Here is an 18,486-nt window from a genome sequence, read left to right as displayed (position 1 = left end):
TTGCCCCGACAAACGCTGCGACCCAGGGGGTCAAATGCCTTTGAATGGCAAGAGCACATGCTCCTCATTTTTCTCCTTGATTTGGGCACAGACGTTTACGACACAGTCTATCTGTCTTTTTCCCTCCTCTTGGGCCTCTCCCCGCCCAGGTAACGCTGACTCCCTGGATGGATGGGAGCCACAAACAGGCACGTGACAAGTGCAACTCACACCAAACACTTTCTCACCCAAGATGCTGTGGTTCCCACTCTCCTCGACGTATTCATTCCAGTCTAAAAACCCACCCGTTCTAGACAGGAGAGCTGACGACACTGTCCAGGTTCTGTCAAACTAGCATCCACCTGTGATCGGGGACAAAAATAAAGAACAGCGATCTGCTCAAGTCAGGGTCCAAGGAGAGGCAAACACAGAAAGGACACCCTTCAAGTAACTGACATGGTAGGAAAAGTTAATGGGGACTATTTGGTTTGTGAGGTTTTTTTTTTTGGGGGGGGGGAATTAGGTCATTTATTTAGCATGGAGGTCCGGGGATTCAACCCAGGACCTCGTGCATGCTAAGCACACGCTGTGCCACTGAGCTAGACCTTCCCCCAAGGGTGACGATTTAAGCCAGATACCAAACGGCTAACTAATCTGAGTCAGGGGCTGGCATACGTTTCCCCCGAAGACCCAGGGAGCAGCTTTTGTGGGTTGTTTTCCCAGCTCCTCAGTAGAAGAGACTGAAAGCTTTCTTTGGGAAGGTCTTCAAGTTCCAACCATTATGCTCCCCAATTCCCCAGCACCTCCTGTCACTGCTCCTTCGTAGAGAAGAGGCTGTCCCGCCTCCTTTCAAACATCAAGCTTCCTTGTAAGTTTTAGATCTCATTTCCTACCATCTTCTTAGAAACCTGACATTCTCAATGATCCCTTGTCTCTTAACTCCGTTGAAGTTGACTTGGGAGAATGAAATACAGCTCCGATCTCCCCCAATACAAAGTTCCCCTTTCACAGCCACCCTTTCTGCGTAGACACATTTCTGAGAAGAATCTGAGATCCTGCCCACCTTCCACTTCCTCTTCCACCATCTCGTCCCTGACCCTCACTGTCACTGAAAAAACACGCCTTACCATCACGTGTGTAATACATGCCGTGCCCTGTGGGGTCTACAGCTTCCTCGACTGCTGAGCAGCAGTCATTTCTCCGAACCGTGCTCTTCCCTGACTCTTCCCTCCCTAGTGTCCTCACTTCCCCAGTCACACTCTCCACGTCTGCTTCGTTGCATCACCATCTTCCATCCCGACTTTTCTGTTCGTCTTGGTCCCTGACTCTCTTCTTACACCAAATGATCGCATACGCCTCCCCGCATGCCAACCAAAAACAAGTCTCTGCCTGGGCGTCCTCATTCCTACAGGGAACCTCCACGTACCCAGTGACACCAGCCAGAAACAGGAGAGCCAGCTTTGAGGCCTTCTTTTCCCTGAAACCCAGGATCCAATCAATCGCCAGTACGCAAAGGATTTACCGCCCATACCCAATGGATTCACCATGCTCTTCCACCTGCAGTCTTCATGAGGTTAAACAATACATCCTTCAAACCGAAACTCAAGTGTTTTTTCGTTTACGGTTTAAGTCAAAAATTATTTCCTAAAACATGTCGGGTTATGGGGATACACACGTGAGTAGAACACATCTACCGTCATGGTTCTTGTCGTGTCTCGGGTAACAGCCACACCCTGCACTTACGAAGGGCACTTAGAAAACAACCTGCGTGTGCTGGCTTTTTAATCATGACAGTCCTCTACGGTGTTCCTAGAATAACAATCCATTCCTTTCCTTATACTGGATTTTGTTGAGAATGTTCGTCTCTAAATGTAACTACTACGCACATGGCCACACACACACACACACACACACACACACACACACACACATTCACTGTACTGTACACATTAGTGTGGACGTAGGCTACTGCCTCAGCCACATACCCAACATCCTTTGTTCACACCTTCATCTCTAGCAACAATGAGCGGCGTTTTGCTACCCACAAGCCCCTCACTCCTGCCTAGAATGAACTTCCCACATCTCCTTCTCCCAGCCAGCACCTCCCAACATCAGCCTGCAGAAAGGCCAGCCTCTGCTGCCAAGCTTTCTCAGTTCCCAGGTTGCATGAGCTATCTGCAACCGTCCCTTGTCAGAGCTCCCTTACCAGTTTGCCATTCTGAAATCACCTCCTTACACCTCCATCTCAAAAAGGAATACAAGCTGCTGGCGGTCAGGGACCCCGGGTCAATTGTCTTTAGCACCTAGAAACTAGCCCGGTGCCTGCCATACCATACAGACTCAACACATGCATGGCTTGTCGGTTGAATTTAACTGAATGAGTCAACAGCTAAGTGAGGATGACACGTGAGCTTCTTTCAAAGGTGAGAAGCCTGCAGGATGCCTCCCGGCACGTAAACACTGATACTGGTGAGACCGGCCAGGTTTTGCCCATTCTTGGGGAGCCGGTGAAAACGTTTGCTAAAATCTGAAGAATGACCCTGAATGTCGCCAGCTTCTAATAAACTACCAGAGCCTTTTGCTTTTATTTATTTGTTTTTTACAATGAAGGTATCCACTGCTCTGAAAGCTGTGTGACTGCACGAGGGAAAGAGACGCCCAACTCAGTGGCTGTAAGCGGTGGCTCCTCAGTGAAACGGACTCCAGCCACTCAGCTGCTTTGGAGTCTGCACTCTGATGAGAAACCCCAGAAGCTGCGGTGCCCCCAATGCTGATATCAGGGAGTTCTGAAAGCACGCCTCTGTGCGTGGAGAAAGTCTATGTTCTTAAACACTCGGGAAAATACTGATTCTCAGCTTCCATCCCCACCGACCAGTGCTTCTGCAGACGCTGTCTATAGAGTTAACGTAGCCAGTCCATTGACATTTATTACCTGCTTTAGGCAGAATAAAAGGGAGGAAGGGGTTGAGTGGGGAGCCTCCTGCTGGGTGACCTTTCAGAGTCGGGCGTTCCCAGGAAGGGTCGGCACCGGGTATGGGTGTTACCAGCTCTCAAGTGCTCTTTGAGGCCACGGGTTTGGATGAGATCACACAGGGTGCGTGTGCAGAGAAAGAAAGGAGGGGGCGCAGGACAGGGCCCCAGAGGCCTCCAACTTTGAGAGGTAGATCCAAGAAGGATGAGGCACCAATGAAGTCAGGAAGGAGCATCCGTGAGTTCACTGGCACCCATCTCTCTGTACGGAGGGCCCCAGGTGCTTAACCCTGACTGGGACATCCTGTGAAGCTGGGGCGGGGCCAGTGGCTCCTTCCCCAGGAGAACCGCAATCGGGGGAGGGTACAGCTCAGTGCTAGAGTGCCTGCTTAGCATGCATGAGGTCCTGGGTTCAACCCCCAGTACCTCCATTAAAAACAAGTAAAGAGATAAATAAGCCTAATTACCTCCCCGCTCCAAAAAATAAAAATTAAAGGAAGAGAGAACCACCATCTGCAAGACTACAGTCTTGAGTTCCTATCCAACTGCCCTGCCCTGACACAGGTAAGGGAGCAGACTGAAGGCCCTTCACAAGGGCACCCACTCCCCTGACCTCAGGAGACCCAACACCTGCCCACGGACAGGTGTGCACTTACACCAACTCAGAGCCACCATCTATGTTTCCTGGGGATGGTTCAGGATCGCAAGGAAATTGTAACTCCTCTGTTCATCTCAAACTGTGGTTCCTATCCCACGTTCCAGAGCAGTCATGCGGACATTTTCAGTATTTCAAAGCCAAGTTGAAAATTCTACATTTAACAGCTCTGAGAAGGTCACAGGCTACTCAGTGTAAAAGGCACGTGGGATTTTTGGGTTTGCTTGTTTATCTCACTCTCGATGAAAAGCCTAATTAAGTCAGTACGCGAACACTGTCAGGTGACCCAGAAGCTCCAAAGGAAACAATGATTCCTCAATTCTCAAATGAGAAGATGGGCTGTTACTTGGTAAACTCATTTTTTTTTTCAGGTTGACACAATTATTCACAACATATGGACGGGAGAAGGAAATTGATTTTAGAAGCTTCTCAGAAGTAAGTAGTTCAGAAAGTATTGTATGACAGACATCATCAAGATTGCTAAAGTGTTAACTAATGTTATATTCAAAACACACATTGGACCCTGCGTCTATTCACAATTCCCTTTCATACTACAGCTTGTGACAAAGGGAAAATTTACCCATATTGAAATCTAAACAGGACAGTTATGCTGCAAACACATTTCCTTCAAAAAATGAGAGAAACGAAAAGTAGCATCACTATTTCCTAAACCCCCAAGTATTATATTATTATTATTTTTTCAAATGCAGACTGCAGCAGAACTTAACGTTCCTACGATTAAAAGGAATCACCTACTTGAACTCTGTGAAGTGACTTAGTCACAGGCACTCTATCAAGGTGGCTCACACACAGATTTCATTAGCGAAACAGACCTGTCCTGGGGAATACAGTGGAATCGCTGAGCTCAAAGCATACAGATCTTTTTGTGTGGTTTTGATCAAGAGTGGAAATCATTACTGTTACGTGCGAGTGCTCAGCTTTAGAAAACAAGGTGCGTTGACATTCAGAAGTCTTTTTGTTTGTTTGTTTGAGTGGGAGGTAATTAGGTTTATTTTATTTATTTGTTTTATTTTAACAGAGGGACTGGGGATTGAACCCAGAGCCTCGTGTATGCTAAGCATGCACTCTACCACTGAGCTAGACCCTCCCTGCCCGACATTTAGAAGTCTTTGGTCATTTCCCGTAGCTAGATGGAAACCACGTCTTTTTTTTTTTTTTTTTCTTTGAGCATCATACTGTAACCATGTTTCACTGTGAACTTGATTTCAACTAAATTTGACAAAGGGATAATGTTTGCAACAGAGTGGCGGCTGAGATATTAATACAGTGTCATGCACTGACGCTATTCCTAGCACTCAAGCAAAGCATTTCCAGCACACCCAATGCGTCTGTTACAAATACCAGGGAGCCGCTATGAGCATGCTTTTCAGATTGTATAAGAACCCCAGTTTCCAGCCATCACTCAGACCTCTGACGCTCCCTTTCTGATCCAACCTCACCATCCACTTAATGTCTCCGAAGAGCCAACTATCAAAGCGAAAGGCCGATGCCAACCCCTCCTCTTGCTCGTGAGGTTTTCCTCAGATTTATCAGCTGGTGGTCATCTGGTCATCTGTCCCTGAACTGAGGCTCCATCGCACTGTATCTGTAACTTTCTTAAATAACGTATTACTTGCTAAAACCACTTTTATCACTGTGATTTATGTACACGTCTCACCTGCAGCCACTAAGCTACTTCGGAAACTAACAGACCTTCGTCGGGAGAATGAATGGTCGGGGGAACCGATGCATGAAATGCAGTCTGCAACTCCATCTCGAGAGATGCTATCATCTATAAAATAACATAAAAACAACTCTACACACAGGCCATAACCTCGTGGAAATACGACAAAAGCACATAGTCTTCATGTACAGGAATACAAGTTTTCATTCCTCAGTCATCAAAAATAAGACTAGCTCAGAGAGCAGGTTAGTCCTGTTCCAATTAAACACCCCTGTTCATTCATGTCACCCTGTGCTGAGTATTGGTCGTGTATCCTGCACTGGCGAGCTACCGATGACAACGGAAGGAAGGGGTATGAGCGTCTAGTGAGGGTGTCCAGACAGCACTGAATTGGAATCCTTTTGACCTGCATTCCAAGTAACCAAAAGTATAAGGAAAGCTCCCTGCCCCCAGGCACTCAGAATTAAAAAGAATTTAAAACACTCAGATGTGCACGTGAGGATGTAAACAGAAGCGTAAGGTTTCATAAGCTACATGTCGCCCCTGGGATGGGTAACAGATCACCCTTTCCCTGCTCCTTTGGCTAAGGCCCGGTATGACCCAGCCTTACTCCACTGCTGGCAGTGTGCAGGGTACGTCACCTGCTTCTCTTCATTCCCAGCACGACTGAGGAGGGTAAGTGGATGGGAGGGTGGAAGGAGCTAGAAGAACAACAAGAGAGCGAGCACACACCGGCCAACTCCTTCCAAGCCTTGCCCTCTTTGAAAACATTTCCTGGGCACCACTGGCCGACTGAGGCTCTTTTCTTGCTGTATGCACCACTAGTATCTTGTGCCAAGAAATGTCAAATCTAATGGGTCTCCTTCGGCTTCCTGCCACCAACTGCTTACCCAGCCACCCAACCCCCTATCCAACAAACCAGCAAACCATCACCCAACAACCCACCCAACCAAGCAACCAGGCACCCATGCACCCAACCATCCATCCAACCAATCACCAAATCACCCACTCACCCAACCAGCCACCCACCCAACCAACCAACCAGCCACCCACCCACCCATCCACTCAACCAACTACTCACCCAACCAATCACCCAACCAACCACCTACCTACCCAACCCAGTGACCATGAGCTCCTTCAGGGAAGACACTCCATTTCATATTTATTTTTGCCTCTAGCCCAGTATCAGGTACACAGCTCAATCAGTATTTTATAAACTAATGGAGGAAAACATTCCACCATTATCCTTTCACAACTTTGTAGGTAAACTCTGATTTCCTGAGTCCATGGTAATCTGTGAAACGTCCGTATGAGAGAATAACCAAGGAGCTATAAAGCACTTTATCTCTTTACAGTAGCAAAATTCAATGGTCACGTGCTTTCCTATGTCTTACATGTGTTCTTGCTTTATCAGGCAGCCCCCACTGTCTGGGACACCACGCTTCACCTCTTTGCATGGTCACTTCCACTCATCGTCCTCCAACCAACCCACATCCACTGCAGATCTGGGTGGGTGTCTTAACCCTTAGCACCGATGTGCCCTCTGAGGTATCTCACCTAAGTCTTTGTGAATTGGGTCACATTTACTATAGTTAGATATGTATGTCTGGTATTCGCCGACTCTGTCCTATACAAGCAGCTTGGGGTCAGTAGCTGGGTCTTACCTGATATCCCCAGTGACAAGCCTGATCCATTTTGGCAGTGGCTTAGTTAATGCTGTGTCAGGAATCAAGCATCAGCCCAAGGTGCTACAGCAGACTGGGGTGGGCAGAATCATGACCTCCCAAAGCTGTCCACGTCCTCAGCCCCCAGGTGACTGTAAATATGTCACCTTCCATGGCAAAGGGGACTGTGCAGATATGATTAAGTGAAGGGTCGAGAAATGGGACCATTACTGTAGATGATCTGGGTGAGCCCAATATAATCACAAGCGTCCCTGGAATTGCAGGCAGGAGGGTCCGAGCAAGTGAAAGAGATGAGATTACGGGAGCAGAGGCCAGAGAGAGAGAGAGAGAGAGAGAGAGAGAGAGAGAGGACGGTCTGAAGGCACTGCATTGTCAACTTTAGAAATGGAAGAAAAGGGCTCTGAGCCAAGGAATGGAGGTGGCCTCCAGACGCTTGAAGAGGCAAGGAAAGAGACTCTCCCCTAGAGCCTCCAGAAGGACGCAGCCCTGCCGTCACCTTGATTTTGGACAAGTGAGGCCCGTTTCAAACTTCTGACCTCTAGAACTACAAGTTAATACTCCTGTGTTGCTTTAGGCCAGGACGTTTGCGTTCATTTGTTACGGTGGCCGCAGGGAATGGTTACATGGAGGGTGGACGGGGTCTTGCTTCAATCAGCTACATGGTATGGAGCTGCATGTACATTTGGGGGACAACGCCCTCAATTCTAATGTCTTGACACAGGATGTGTGCTCTTAAGTTCTGTGGGGACCATTCCAGAAATGGCCACATTGGCCATCTGACGTTTCAGTGCGCGTGACCCAACAAAGTCCTACATAGTTTCAAGTTGCAGAAGAATAACCCCATGCCTCCGAGATCCAGGAAAAGGTGACCATGGGGTGAGGTGGGGGTGGGGTGGGCAGAGCTGAGCCCCATGGGCATTTCCCACCTGGACAGACTTCTCACCTTTATAGATTCCATTACTGCCTCCGTGAACTTCTCCTCTGATGCTCATCTCCTCTACGTGTGCTCCCTGGTCCGAGGAGAAGTAGACGAAGGTGTTATTAGCCAGTTTCAGCTCATCCAGAACATCCAAGATCTGCCCTGAAGGGGAGAAAGTATTCAATTTGAAAACAGTGCAATCTTCACAAAAGAAAGGGAGGTTGTTTGCCCTCATTGACTTGTCCATTAATTTCTTCTGGTGAGGAGGGGACAGTCTTGCACGCTGAGCTCTCTCTCCCGTGCTGCTCCTGACAGGGGGTGCAGCCTAAAGAGGAGGACCAAGGGTGCCAGGCCTCTTGCATCAAGAAGACGCAGTCATTGAATAAAGTATCGTCGCTAAGTATTATCTGAACCCCTAGGCATGCTGGGGTGATTCTGTAGAGAGATTGGATAAAGGGTTCTAACAGAACCAGGCTTGCCGATCATGACTCCTTGGAAGAAGATGCTGGGTTGCAGCTGCTGTCCATGGTCCTGAAGTTATAAAGCTGTCTACTGGTTTTCCTTATTGACCGGGAGAAAACCCGACCCAGCAGTGTTCTTCTCCCATGAACAAATATCCCTATAAACATTTTATGATGAATGAACGATCTGTTTTAATATTTACCATAGACACCCATATCTAAAACTGCCCATCACGAGTATCGATACTCCTCATGCTTTCCTCTTCCTTGTCCTCACCTTCTCCACCGACCTTGTCCTCACCTTCTCCACCCACCTTGTCCTCCCCCTGCACCCACCCCATACACCCACATTGTGTACGAACCCCCAATTCACAACCCTTCAAAACAACGATTCCAGCCACCACAATGAGAACAACGCCTCTCATCTGTCAAACACTCTCTACGTGCGAAGGACTTTATTCCGCGTTCTCCTGTTTAGGCGACACTGACCCTCACAAGTAAGGAGTATTGGCTCCATTTTACAGGTGACAGCCACAGTGCTCCCAGATGGTACATGACCCGCTCACAGCCACACAGTTAGGAAGTGGGAGACCCAGGAAAAAAGAATTAAATCTGATTCCAAATCCCACAGTCTCAAACCTCACGTAGTTAAGTGGATGAAGTCATTGAGAATCACACAGGAATGAAAAAGACATTCAGGAGAGAAATCAGATTTACCTCCTGGAAGACCCACGGATAGCCGCTGCCTTCTTCAAATTAACCCAGGAAGAAGGGATGTGAGTTAAGCAAGATGACTTCGTTCACTGTTAAATGTGGATCAGGGGCACAAGGGAGTTCACTGCACTTTTCTATTTCTATTTATGCCTAAAATTTTCCTTAAGGAAAAAAACCACCACCAACCACAGAAGCCAGGTGAAGACTGAATCACGGGCCAAAACGTTATCTCTGATTAGGAAGCTACTATCATCCTCTCTCAAATCAGAAGGCAATGATGTCCAAACTAGAAGAAAAAAATGTATAATTTACACAGAGATCTATGTACTCATATGCTGCTCCTTTAACTCAGTCAGTTCATGCGCACAGTCATAGTGTGAGGTATTAAAGGGTCTGACTTTGTTTTTTTTTAATTGAATTATAGTTGACTTACAATGCAGTGTTAATTTCTGGTGTACAGCACAGCGATTCAGTATCCATATGTATACATTTTTTCCGTATCTTTTTCATTATAGGTTATTACAAGATATTGAATATAGTTCCCTGTGCTGTACAGTATAATCTTGTTGTTCATCTATTTTATGTATAGTAGTTTGTATCTGCCAATTCAAACTCCTAATTTATCCCTCCCCCATCATTTCCCGTTTGGTAACCATATGTTTGTTTTCTATGTCTGTGAATCTGTTCCTGTTGTGTAAATAAACTCATTTACATCACATTTTAGATTCCACATATAAGTAATATCATGTGATATCTGTCTTTGACTTACTTCACTTAGTATGATAATCTCTAAGTCCTTCCATGTTGCAGCAAATGGCATTATTTCATTCTTTTTTTAATGGCTGAGTAGTATTCCACTGTACATACATTCACCACATCTTCTTTATCCCACTTATCTGTTGATGGACATTTAGGTTGTTTCCCTGACTTTGCCTTTTGATGTTCGACTACTAAGAGCTTTTAATCCTCACCTCTGCCTTTTCCACTTGTCCCCAGTAAGCTAATATGAAAGCTTGGGGGTTGGTTCCCTCCTTCAGTGTCTGTGGGAGGTGCTAACTACGCCAGTTCCTGCCTCCATGCAGGAACCCACATCCAAGATCCAGCTCCCACCCACCATGAAAGCTGACTCTGTCTCTTTTCCATCTCTCTCAAGCTATCTTCGGACCATTTTAGGAGCTGCCCTGTTCCTCCCAGAAAGCCTCACTCTGTGAGTTACAACCCTTTCCATAGCCTCTTGGCGTGGCTGTGGCATAACTAGTTTAGATGTGGGACCCACACTGCGGGTGGGGTCCATCTCGTCACTGTAGGATAACCACAACAACTGGACTTCTACAAGGACACCAGGTACCCTCTGCAGCAGAAACAGTAACTGCACATGGGGACACCTGGCAGGTAGGTCATATGCCAGTGAAGGCAGGCCCTCCACCCCGGGGTTGCACCCTCACCGCCATGGTCCAGAAAAGGCATAGAAGTCTGCAGGGTCAACCCTCCACGGAGGTGGCAGAGATGATTTCCGAAGCAGAAGCAAGACCCAAGTCAAGTCATTTGTTCCCAGACATATTTTTTGCTATTTGATTGCAAATGCCACAGGCCAGAGTACGTTCAATCTTTCTCAGTTTTTTTTTTTAACTCATATGACAAACTCCTAGAAGCCACGCCATATACATAAATGTCATACTCAGGACCGAGGAATGAGACACACAGGGCCACTTTAGAGCGTTGTCTCCCACGATAAATCATCGTCGGGCAGACATTTATTGCCGTGTTATTCGGTCCAGCTAGGCAAACCACCTGTGCACTCGGGCTTGGGGTAATTTGACTCTGACACTAATTTCAGGTTTATCACTTTGAAAATGGTAATTAGTTTAGTGAGTTGACAAAGGGAGAGGCAATAACCACTAACACCCCCACTTACACTTTGAAGGGAAAATGCCCCTTTTGGTGCGTATAACAATTTCTAAGTAGAATAACACGGATTAGGCAGACAGCAGAGGATTGAAGATCTTACTTCCTTGTAATTGGTCTTTTGCAAATGGGCATACAACCATGCACCTCTATTGCAAATGAAATTCACCTTTCATATATACAGAAGTGTTTCAGTACACAGAAGTGCTGAAGAAATGTCTTTTTTTTTTTAAATTGAGGTATAGTCAGTCACAATGTGCCAATTTCTGGTGTACAGCACAATGTCCCAGTCATGCCTTTTTTAAAACATGTGGCTTCCATGATAACTCCTGTGGACATAAAGGTCTGTACACAAATATTTATGGCAGGTTTATTTATAATTGGCAAAACCTTGGCAGTAACCGGGGTGTCCTTCAGTAGGTGAGTGGATAAACTAACTGTGGTCTATCCAGAGAATGCAATATTATTCAGTGATACAGAGAAATGAGGCATCAAGCCGTGAAAGGATATGCAGGAACCTTTAAATGCATATCATTAAGTAAAAGGACTCACCCTGAGAAGGCTACACACTGCATGATTGAACTCTGTGACACTCTGGAAAAGGCAAAACCATGCAGACTGTAAACAAACAAACAAACAAACAAACAAACAAAAAAAAACCCAACGGTGGTTGCCAGGGGTAGGATTTTTAGGGCAGTGAAAATATTGTGTATGATATTGCAATCATGATACATTTGCCCAAGTGCATAGAAGGCACAATTCAAATAGTGAACTCTGATGTAAACTATGCATTTTAACTGATAATAATGTATCAGTGTTGGGTCTTTAATTGCAACAAATGTCCAGCCCTAACACAAAGGGAATGTAGGCAAACTCTCTGTACTTTCTACTCTCTTTTTCTGTAAACTTAAAAGTGCTAAAAAAAATTGTCTACTAATTTTTTAAAAAATGCCTTTCAAAGACACTGTTGGCTTGTACACTTCCTCATCCACGCAGTCAACACGTGTTTGTGAGAAGCCTCCCGCCCGCGGGCTACAGACTGGGGCACGTGGGGTGTCAGGGACAGTGTTTGCTCCCAAAGCCACCTGGGCACCCTTGTCTTTTCCCAAGCCACCTCCATCTCCTGGTTGCAGTTTCCCCTCCAGGCTGTTCTCATCTCCAGACGAACCTTCACCTGCATTCACTACCCACGTTCCTTCTACTAAAATGCATAAGGCATCCTTCCCCATCGTAACACTACCTCCCTAGGGATTCCTCCAAATTCCTAGATTTCAAATGACCACAATGGTTTATTTGCCCCCATCCATTTTTCTGATTCACTGCCAAGACTGGCAACTTGTATCATTTTCATCAGAAGCACCTTATACCCCCGGGCGGAGCTTCATAGAAGAGAATTTAGACGAGGCCACTATGCAGGTACACGTGGTGGAAAAGTTGGCTCCATCTGTGAATAAAGTGTCAGATTTCTGATTTTTTATTCATTCTTTCTCTCTCAAGGGATACAGTCTGGAATCCCATACCGTTTGGATCTCATGCCGGAGTCTCACTCTGAAAGCTCATGAACCATCCCATTTTTCATGAGATTGATCCCATAAAAGCCTAACGTATTTCTCTCCTAAAAATTCTGCCCAGAAACCTCCTGTGGCAACAAATACTGCTGTATTTATTCTTGCTTTCAGATCAACACATGGCACATCAGGGGTCCGCCAGTATTATCTTTCAGTAAGGTTCTCAAGGTATAATGATACCAATTTATACAGGATGATAGTTTTGAATTACCAGGGCCGGGCTGCAGGATAGCTGATAAATGAAATGTTTTATTTCCAGAGCTTTCTCATACGGTTCCTGAGATGAGACAAATGCAGAAAGCAAGCCATTTCAAGGGCACTTTGTTATTTAACCGGCGACAACGAGGGCGAGTGTGATGGGAAACAAACGAGGGCTAGCTGGCCAGTGTTCCGTCGTCCTCACAGAGAAAACGTGCAGATGTGAAAATCGGGGTCCTACGTCCTTCAGGTCTGAATGTGGGTTGCAGAGGAGGCCTGGGTTCTGGGGAGTTTGTTCACTCCATTGATTCAGGTCCCAAGCAAGTACTGAGACAGCATTTGGGGTCAGCACTGGGACGTGCCACGCGGGAGGGAGCAGGGTTTCGGACGCACAGGTAGGACCTCGGTCTTGCATGAGGTGTGATCACGTAGCATTAAATGCTCAGGCTGTGGCTCTTGGGTCCTGAGAGAAGGAGACCTGGTTTGAGTCCTGGGTGGCTGGCTTGCTCACTGAGGTCCTTCGTGTCTAAGTCGCAGATGAGAATGTAGAGCAGCAGAGAGTTGCCACGAGAAAATCAGGGAGGAGAAATGCGCTCAGAACTCTGAGCGCAGGACTGTGAGTGTTCAGTGCAGCCAAGCTCTTCAAAGGATGTAAAAAATCAGCTTGCCTTTTAGAAAGAAGACTTGCTATTTCAACAGATTTGACTTTTCTCTTTTCTTCTACAATGTAGGTCGGCTCAGACAAAATATGGAAGCAAAATGCTGTGACGTGCCTACCCCTTGGGATGCGTCAAGCTCATAAGGAAAAAAAAATCTTCTGAAGCAGCCACCCACCATGAGCCATTAAGAGAGAATTCCACCTACTCAACGTAATTCTGGGGAACACAGGAAATCCTAAAAAGCTCCTCTGAAACTATTTTTAGTAAGTCCTTCCTGTGATCAACAGGGGAACGACGGGACGGAAATATTTTAAGGATTTTAAGGTAAAGGAGAGCGCCCATTTGCAGCACGAGGTGGTAGCGCCGACTGTCCACGGGGCACGGAAAACGCCAGGCGCTGCTCCGGGAAGCAAGCATCACTCTATGATTCGATGCTGTCCTGCGTCGGTTGCCGACTGGCATATAGAAATTCCGCTGTCACTGGCCCTAGAAGGGCAATTCCTTGTCAGCTTACGGGGGGTTAGAAGCAAAACCGCCACGCCACATATCAGGACGTGTGGTTAACGCACACACAGATTTAATGTCTCTGGTTGGGAGCAATGCCCCTGGCGTGCAGGTAAACTCAACCCTGTACTTCCTCCCAAAATAAACGTTTGAGATTTCCAAAACTGCAGTCCTGATCTTCTCCATTACAAGGAGCTCAAGGTTATCCCCCAGATGGGACATTTGAAAGCATATGAGTAATCTACAGTATAAAGTCAAGTTGAAAACCTTGTACCTAAAAGGAAAAACAAAAAACAAAAAACAAGACACGGCCGAAAATAAAAGTCGTAGGATTGAATTATTTATCTGCATTCCATGAGCTGGTCAAGATATAAAAATGATGTGCTGGTGTCTGCGGTGTGTGTTGGGGACACAGCTGGTGGCGTTTGACACAGTTTTCATTTGTTATTTGATTCCAGGATATTTTTAAACAGAAGCAAGCAAAATACTGTAATAGTGAATAGAAGATGGGGTATTTTAGAAATAGACTCATGGACACAGAAAACAAATTGTGCTTACCAGAGGGGGAGGTGGAAAGAGGAACAGATTAGGGGTTTGGGATTAATAGATACAAACTACTATATATATATGTATATATACACACACACACACACACACACATATACATATATACATATATAAAATAGATTTTTTAAAATGTAGAATGGATCCTGCATGCAAAAGAAATTTTGCAAGCCAGTAGAAGGTGGTTCTAGCATACTATTGTATAAGTAAGCATGTTTGTATACTTCTTGGATAAAAATATGAATTGATAACTTATGTAGCTAGTCTGATTAAATAAATAGGAAACCAAAACTAATAAAAAAATAAATAAAATAGATAAACAGCAAGGGCCTACTATATAGCACAGGGAACTATATTCAATTCCTTGTAATGAGCTGTAATGGAAAAGAATCTGAAAAAAATACATATAAGTAAAAAAAAAAAAAAAGACTTGGCGTTTTGTGTTACTCTATTTGGCTGCAACACAACTGTTGCATGAGGTACAGTTTGGGACCCATTTACTCAGATGCCCCCCCAAGACACAGGGTCCAAGGAGGCACCGAAAATGAAACTCCTGCAGGATGGTTTCAGTAACGGAGGGAGGGGGAGCAACAGGGTGCTTACACGCAACTTAACATGTAATTTTTAAACATGGTACCTAAACACAATAAACAGATCATTAGGGTGATCAGGGTAAGTAAGAAACAGGAAACAGCAAGATGGAAATGTTGCCGGAGTATGGACGCCCTTTCCTTCCCTTTGCTTCCCTTCCCTGTTGGGTTTGCTCCCATCTGAGTCCACACCGTTTCCAGGAAGTCCACCTGATTTTGTGTTGTACTTGGTTGGATGATGATGTTCTGATCTCCTCCACGAAGCCTATCTCCACCCTCACCCCAGCCATAATGTGTGATTTATCCCGCTGCACCGGCGTCTGCTCGCACCATCTGGGATACCTTCACGGCTCTGCTCAGCTATCTTCTCGGACTGACAATATCTTATGTGTGTGTGTGTTTTTTTTTTCTTTTCTCCCCCTAGGGTGTTACCTTGGCTGGAAATAATTTAAATAACTCCAACCAGTTCTCATTCTCACCCAGCACACCGGTGCTCTCCCGCGAACAGAGAAGGACAGTGTCACTGACCATACAGTGTGTCTAGGGGAACACTTGAAGTCAGTGTGCCTGCGAGTCCGAGGAAGGGTCTGTGGTCAGGGCTTCCCCAGGGTTACCAGGATCACAGTGGGCTGGCTGACCCGAGCAGCGGGCCATCAGACCGGCAGGAAGTCTTTGCAAAGGGCAGCGCTCAGAGTGAACATGCGGTCTCTTGATCTGGCCACGCCACTGTATTCGCCAGACCTGACTGTCTTGCGGAAAAGAAAGCTTGCAGATTCTGGGGCAGCCGTTTGCTGTCTGGAGTGGCCACTGGTGTAACTTGCTCTGTGACGGAGTATGGCGTTGCCTGCACTCCCCCGGGGCAATTCCTCTGACTGAAGCCAGTGCTGGAAACAGACCTGCCAGAGCTTCTCTAGCAGTGGGAGAGATGGCCATACACTTCCCACCCGAGCTGGGCTGTGAGCAGAGAAGGTCTCGAGGCCATGGACAATGATCAAGGTAATTAACCCCTTCAGAACACTCTCATTTATGATGCTCCACCACATCGTCCATACTCCTTATTTCAGGACTAGATTTTTTTTTTTTTTTTGCATTGGACATTCTACCATCTCTAAAGCTGAAGATACAAAATGGAAAATTACGCTTCCCTTTGGAGACACCTTGTACAAGAATCACGGGTTCCACTCACACACGACGCTCAAATTAAAACCCAGACACGCTGACTAACACCACACACCAAGCTTCTCTCTCATGCTTGGCTCTGAATCCAGGTGGCCTAACTCTGGGATGATGTGTTAACTTCACGGGGGAGAGCTCAGGCTCTGAGATACAGGTCAGCTTTTCCCCCAAGAACCTAAATACCAAGGCTGTGGGCAGATGGGCTGTTCCAAAAACTGGGAAGTCCAAAGGGGACATCTCAAACACACACGGAAATACTGCTAATAATATAAAAACCCATGAGACACTGCAAATCTGTGTCTTCTGTTCCATCACAGACTTTTTTTCCCATTTATGATTTTTCTGCTCAAAATAATGGGGGCATATGCGCATTGTAAGCAAAGACGCTTTGCCCACCTGTGAAAGGGATAATAATAATAATAATAATAATAATAATAATAATAATAATAATAATAATAATAATAAAATGGCAGCTAGCACTTATCAGTTCCTGCATTCCAGGCACCGTGCTGACTACTCTAAATACGTAACTTCACTTGAACTGATTGGTTAATTCAGCTAATTCGAGCAGGTGCAGCACACCTCTGCAGGGGGATTTTGTTTTTCCTTTTTCAGTTTTATTATGTAGACTTATTACAGTTCGACTGCACATACACATTATACACTGCAAGGGGATTGCTGCATGTGGCTTCTAGACAGACCCTAATTGGGTCATGACTCAAAGGCAACAGGTATTCGTGTACTCCTGACCCTGAATTTGGACCTCCTCCTTCAAATATATACACTGGTTCTCAGTGGAATATTATTTGAGCATTGCTTTAACTCCATCTCTCGAATCCTAACGTATCTTTTCTTTCTGGGCCTGGAAACGTTTAACTAGCAAATTGAATGTGCTCATTAGAAGGGGTTGAAGGTGGAGGGACTATTACCCAAAACCCCCCTGTGATTCCCCCATCTGCATCCTCCAGTTCCCTGCATCCACTGTTCAGTTCTGAACAAAGACACCTTCAATATGTGCGGCAAAGTCGAGGACACAGGAGTCGACAGAAATCTAGCTGGAAGGAATAACACACATATCAAAGGCTTTTAAATTTTAGCTGCTGTTAGCCAATAATTGTCTACTACTACTGTGGTGATGGTCTTTATTGCTATGTTACTATAAATCTTGTTAATAATGTTTGAATTAATCGGGCAGCTTGATTCCATGATAATTTACAGTATTATCTTCTTTTTTTTTAATTGAAGTAGAGTCACTTTACAATGTTGTGTCAATTTCTCATGTATAGCATGATAGCTCAGTCATGCATATACACACATATATTCATTTTCATTTTCTTTTTCATTGTAGGTTACTACAAGATATTGAATACAGTTCCCTGTGCTACACAGTATGAACTTATTGTTTACCTATTTTATATATAGTAGTTTGTATCTGAAAATCTCAAGCAGTATTATCTTCTTTATGGAAATTATTTACGAAAGAGTTTAGAGTTTACAGCCCCGCGAATGGACCTAGAGATGATCATAGTCAGTAAAATGTCAGACAGAGAAAGAGAAATATCATATGATATCACTAATAGGTAGAATCTAAAAAAAATGATACAAATGAACCTATTTACAAAGTAGAAATAGACCCACAGACAGAAGACAAATTTATGGTGACCAAAGGGGAAAGGGCTGGGGGAGGGATAAATTAGGAGTCTGGGATTAACAAATATACACTACTATATATAAAATAGATAAACAACAAGGACCTACTGTACAGCACAGGGAGCTATATTCAATATCTTATAATTACCTATAATGAAAGAATCTGAAAAAGAATTCAGTATATATACCTGAATCACTTTTCTATACACCTGAAACTAACACAACATTGTAAATCAACGATACTTCCATAAAAGAAACTATTCATTTTAAATTGAGACGTAAATTCAAGGTAAAAAAAAAAAAAAACAAAAAAACCACTTCAGGCCCAAGACCATGAAATTAAGCTTCGGGCTTTGCAAAAATGGTAATGTGGTTACAGAGTTTATAAAACCCAGAGGTTAATGATTTATAAGATTAATTAATTTAGGGAATGAAAATCAATATTCTACATGATGAATTTCCAACTAAATCTTATGGCCAAATTTTGGGTCGAGAGAATTGCACTGGTCCTGCTCCAGTGTCCTCCCCACCCATCTTAACTTTGTAGTGCCTGCATTTCTGGGCTGAGGCTGCAAAAACCTCTTCACTATTATGTGACATATACA

General features: G+C 45.0%; 1 protein-coding gene across 7 annotated transcripts in view; it reads right to left on the bottom strand.

Annotated features, from left to right (window-relative positions):
- Positions 1-18,486, bottom strand: part of STS (steroid sulfatase) — a 138,717-nt gene that overhangs the window by 26,269 nt on the left and 93,962 nt on the right. For all 7 annotated transcript variants that reach the window (XM_006195403.3, XM_032475314.1, XM_032475317.1 and 4 more), the window contains one exon: positions 7,917-8,054. In XM_006195403.3, the coding sequence (XP_006195465.2) occupies positions 7,917-8,054 (138 nt within the window). The remainder of the gene's footprint in view (positions 1-7,916; positions 8,055-18,486) is intronic.

This window comes from Camelus ferus, chromosome X (assembly GCF_009834535.1).
Source record: "Camelus ferus isolate YT-003-E chromosome X, BCGSAC_Cfer_1.0, whole genome shotgun sequence".
Taxonomy (NCBI): Eukaryota; Metazoa; Chordata; class Mammalia; order Artiodactyla; family Camelidae; genus Camelus; species Camelus ferus.
The sequence above is the reverse complement of the archived record's forward strand: the minus strand, read 5'-3'. Positions and strand labels throughout refer to the sequence as shown.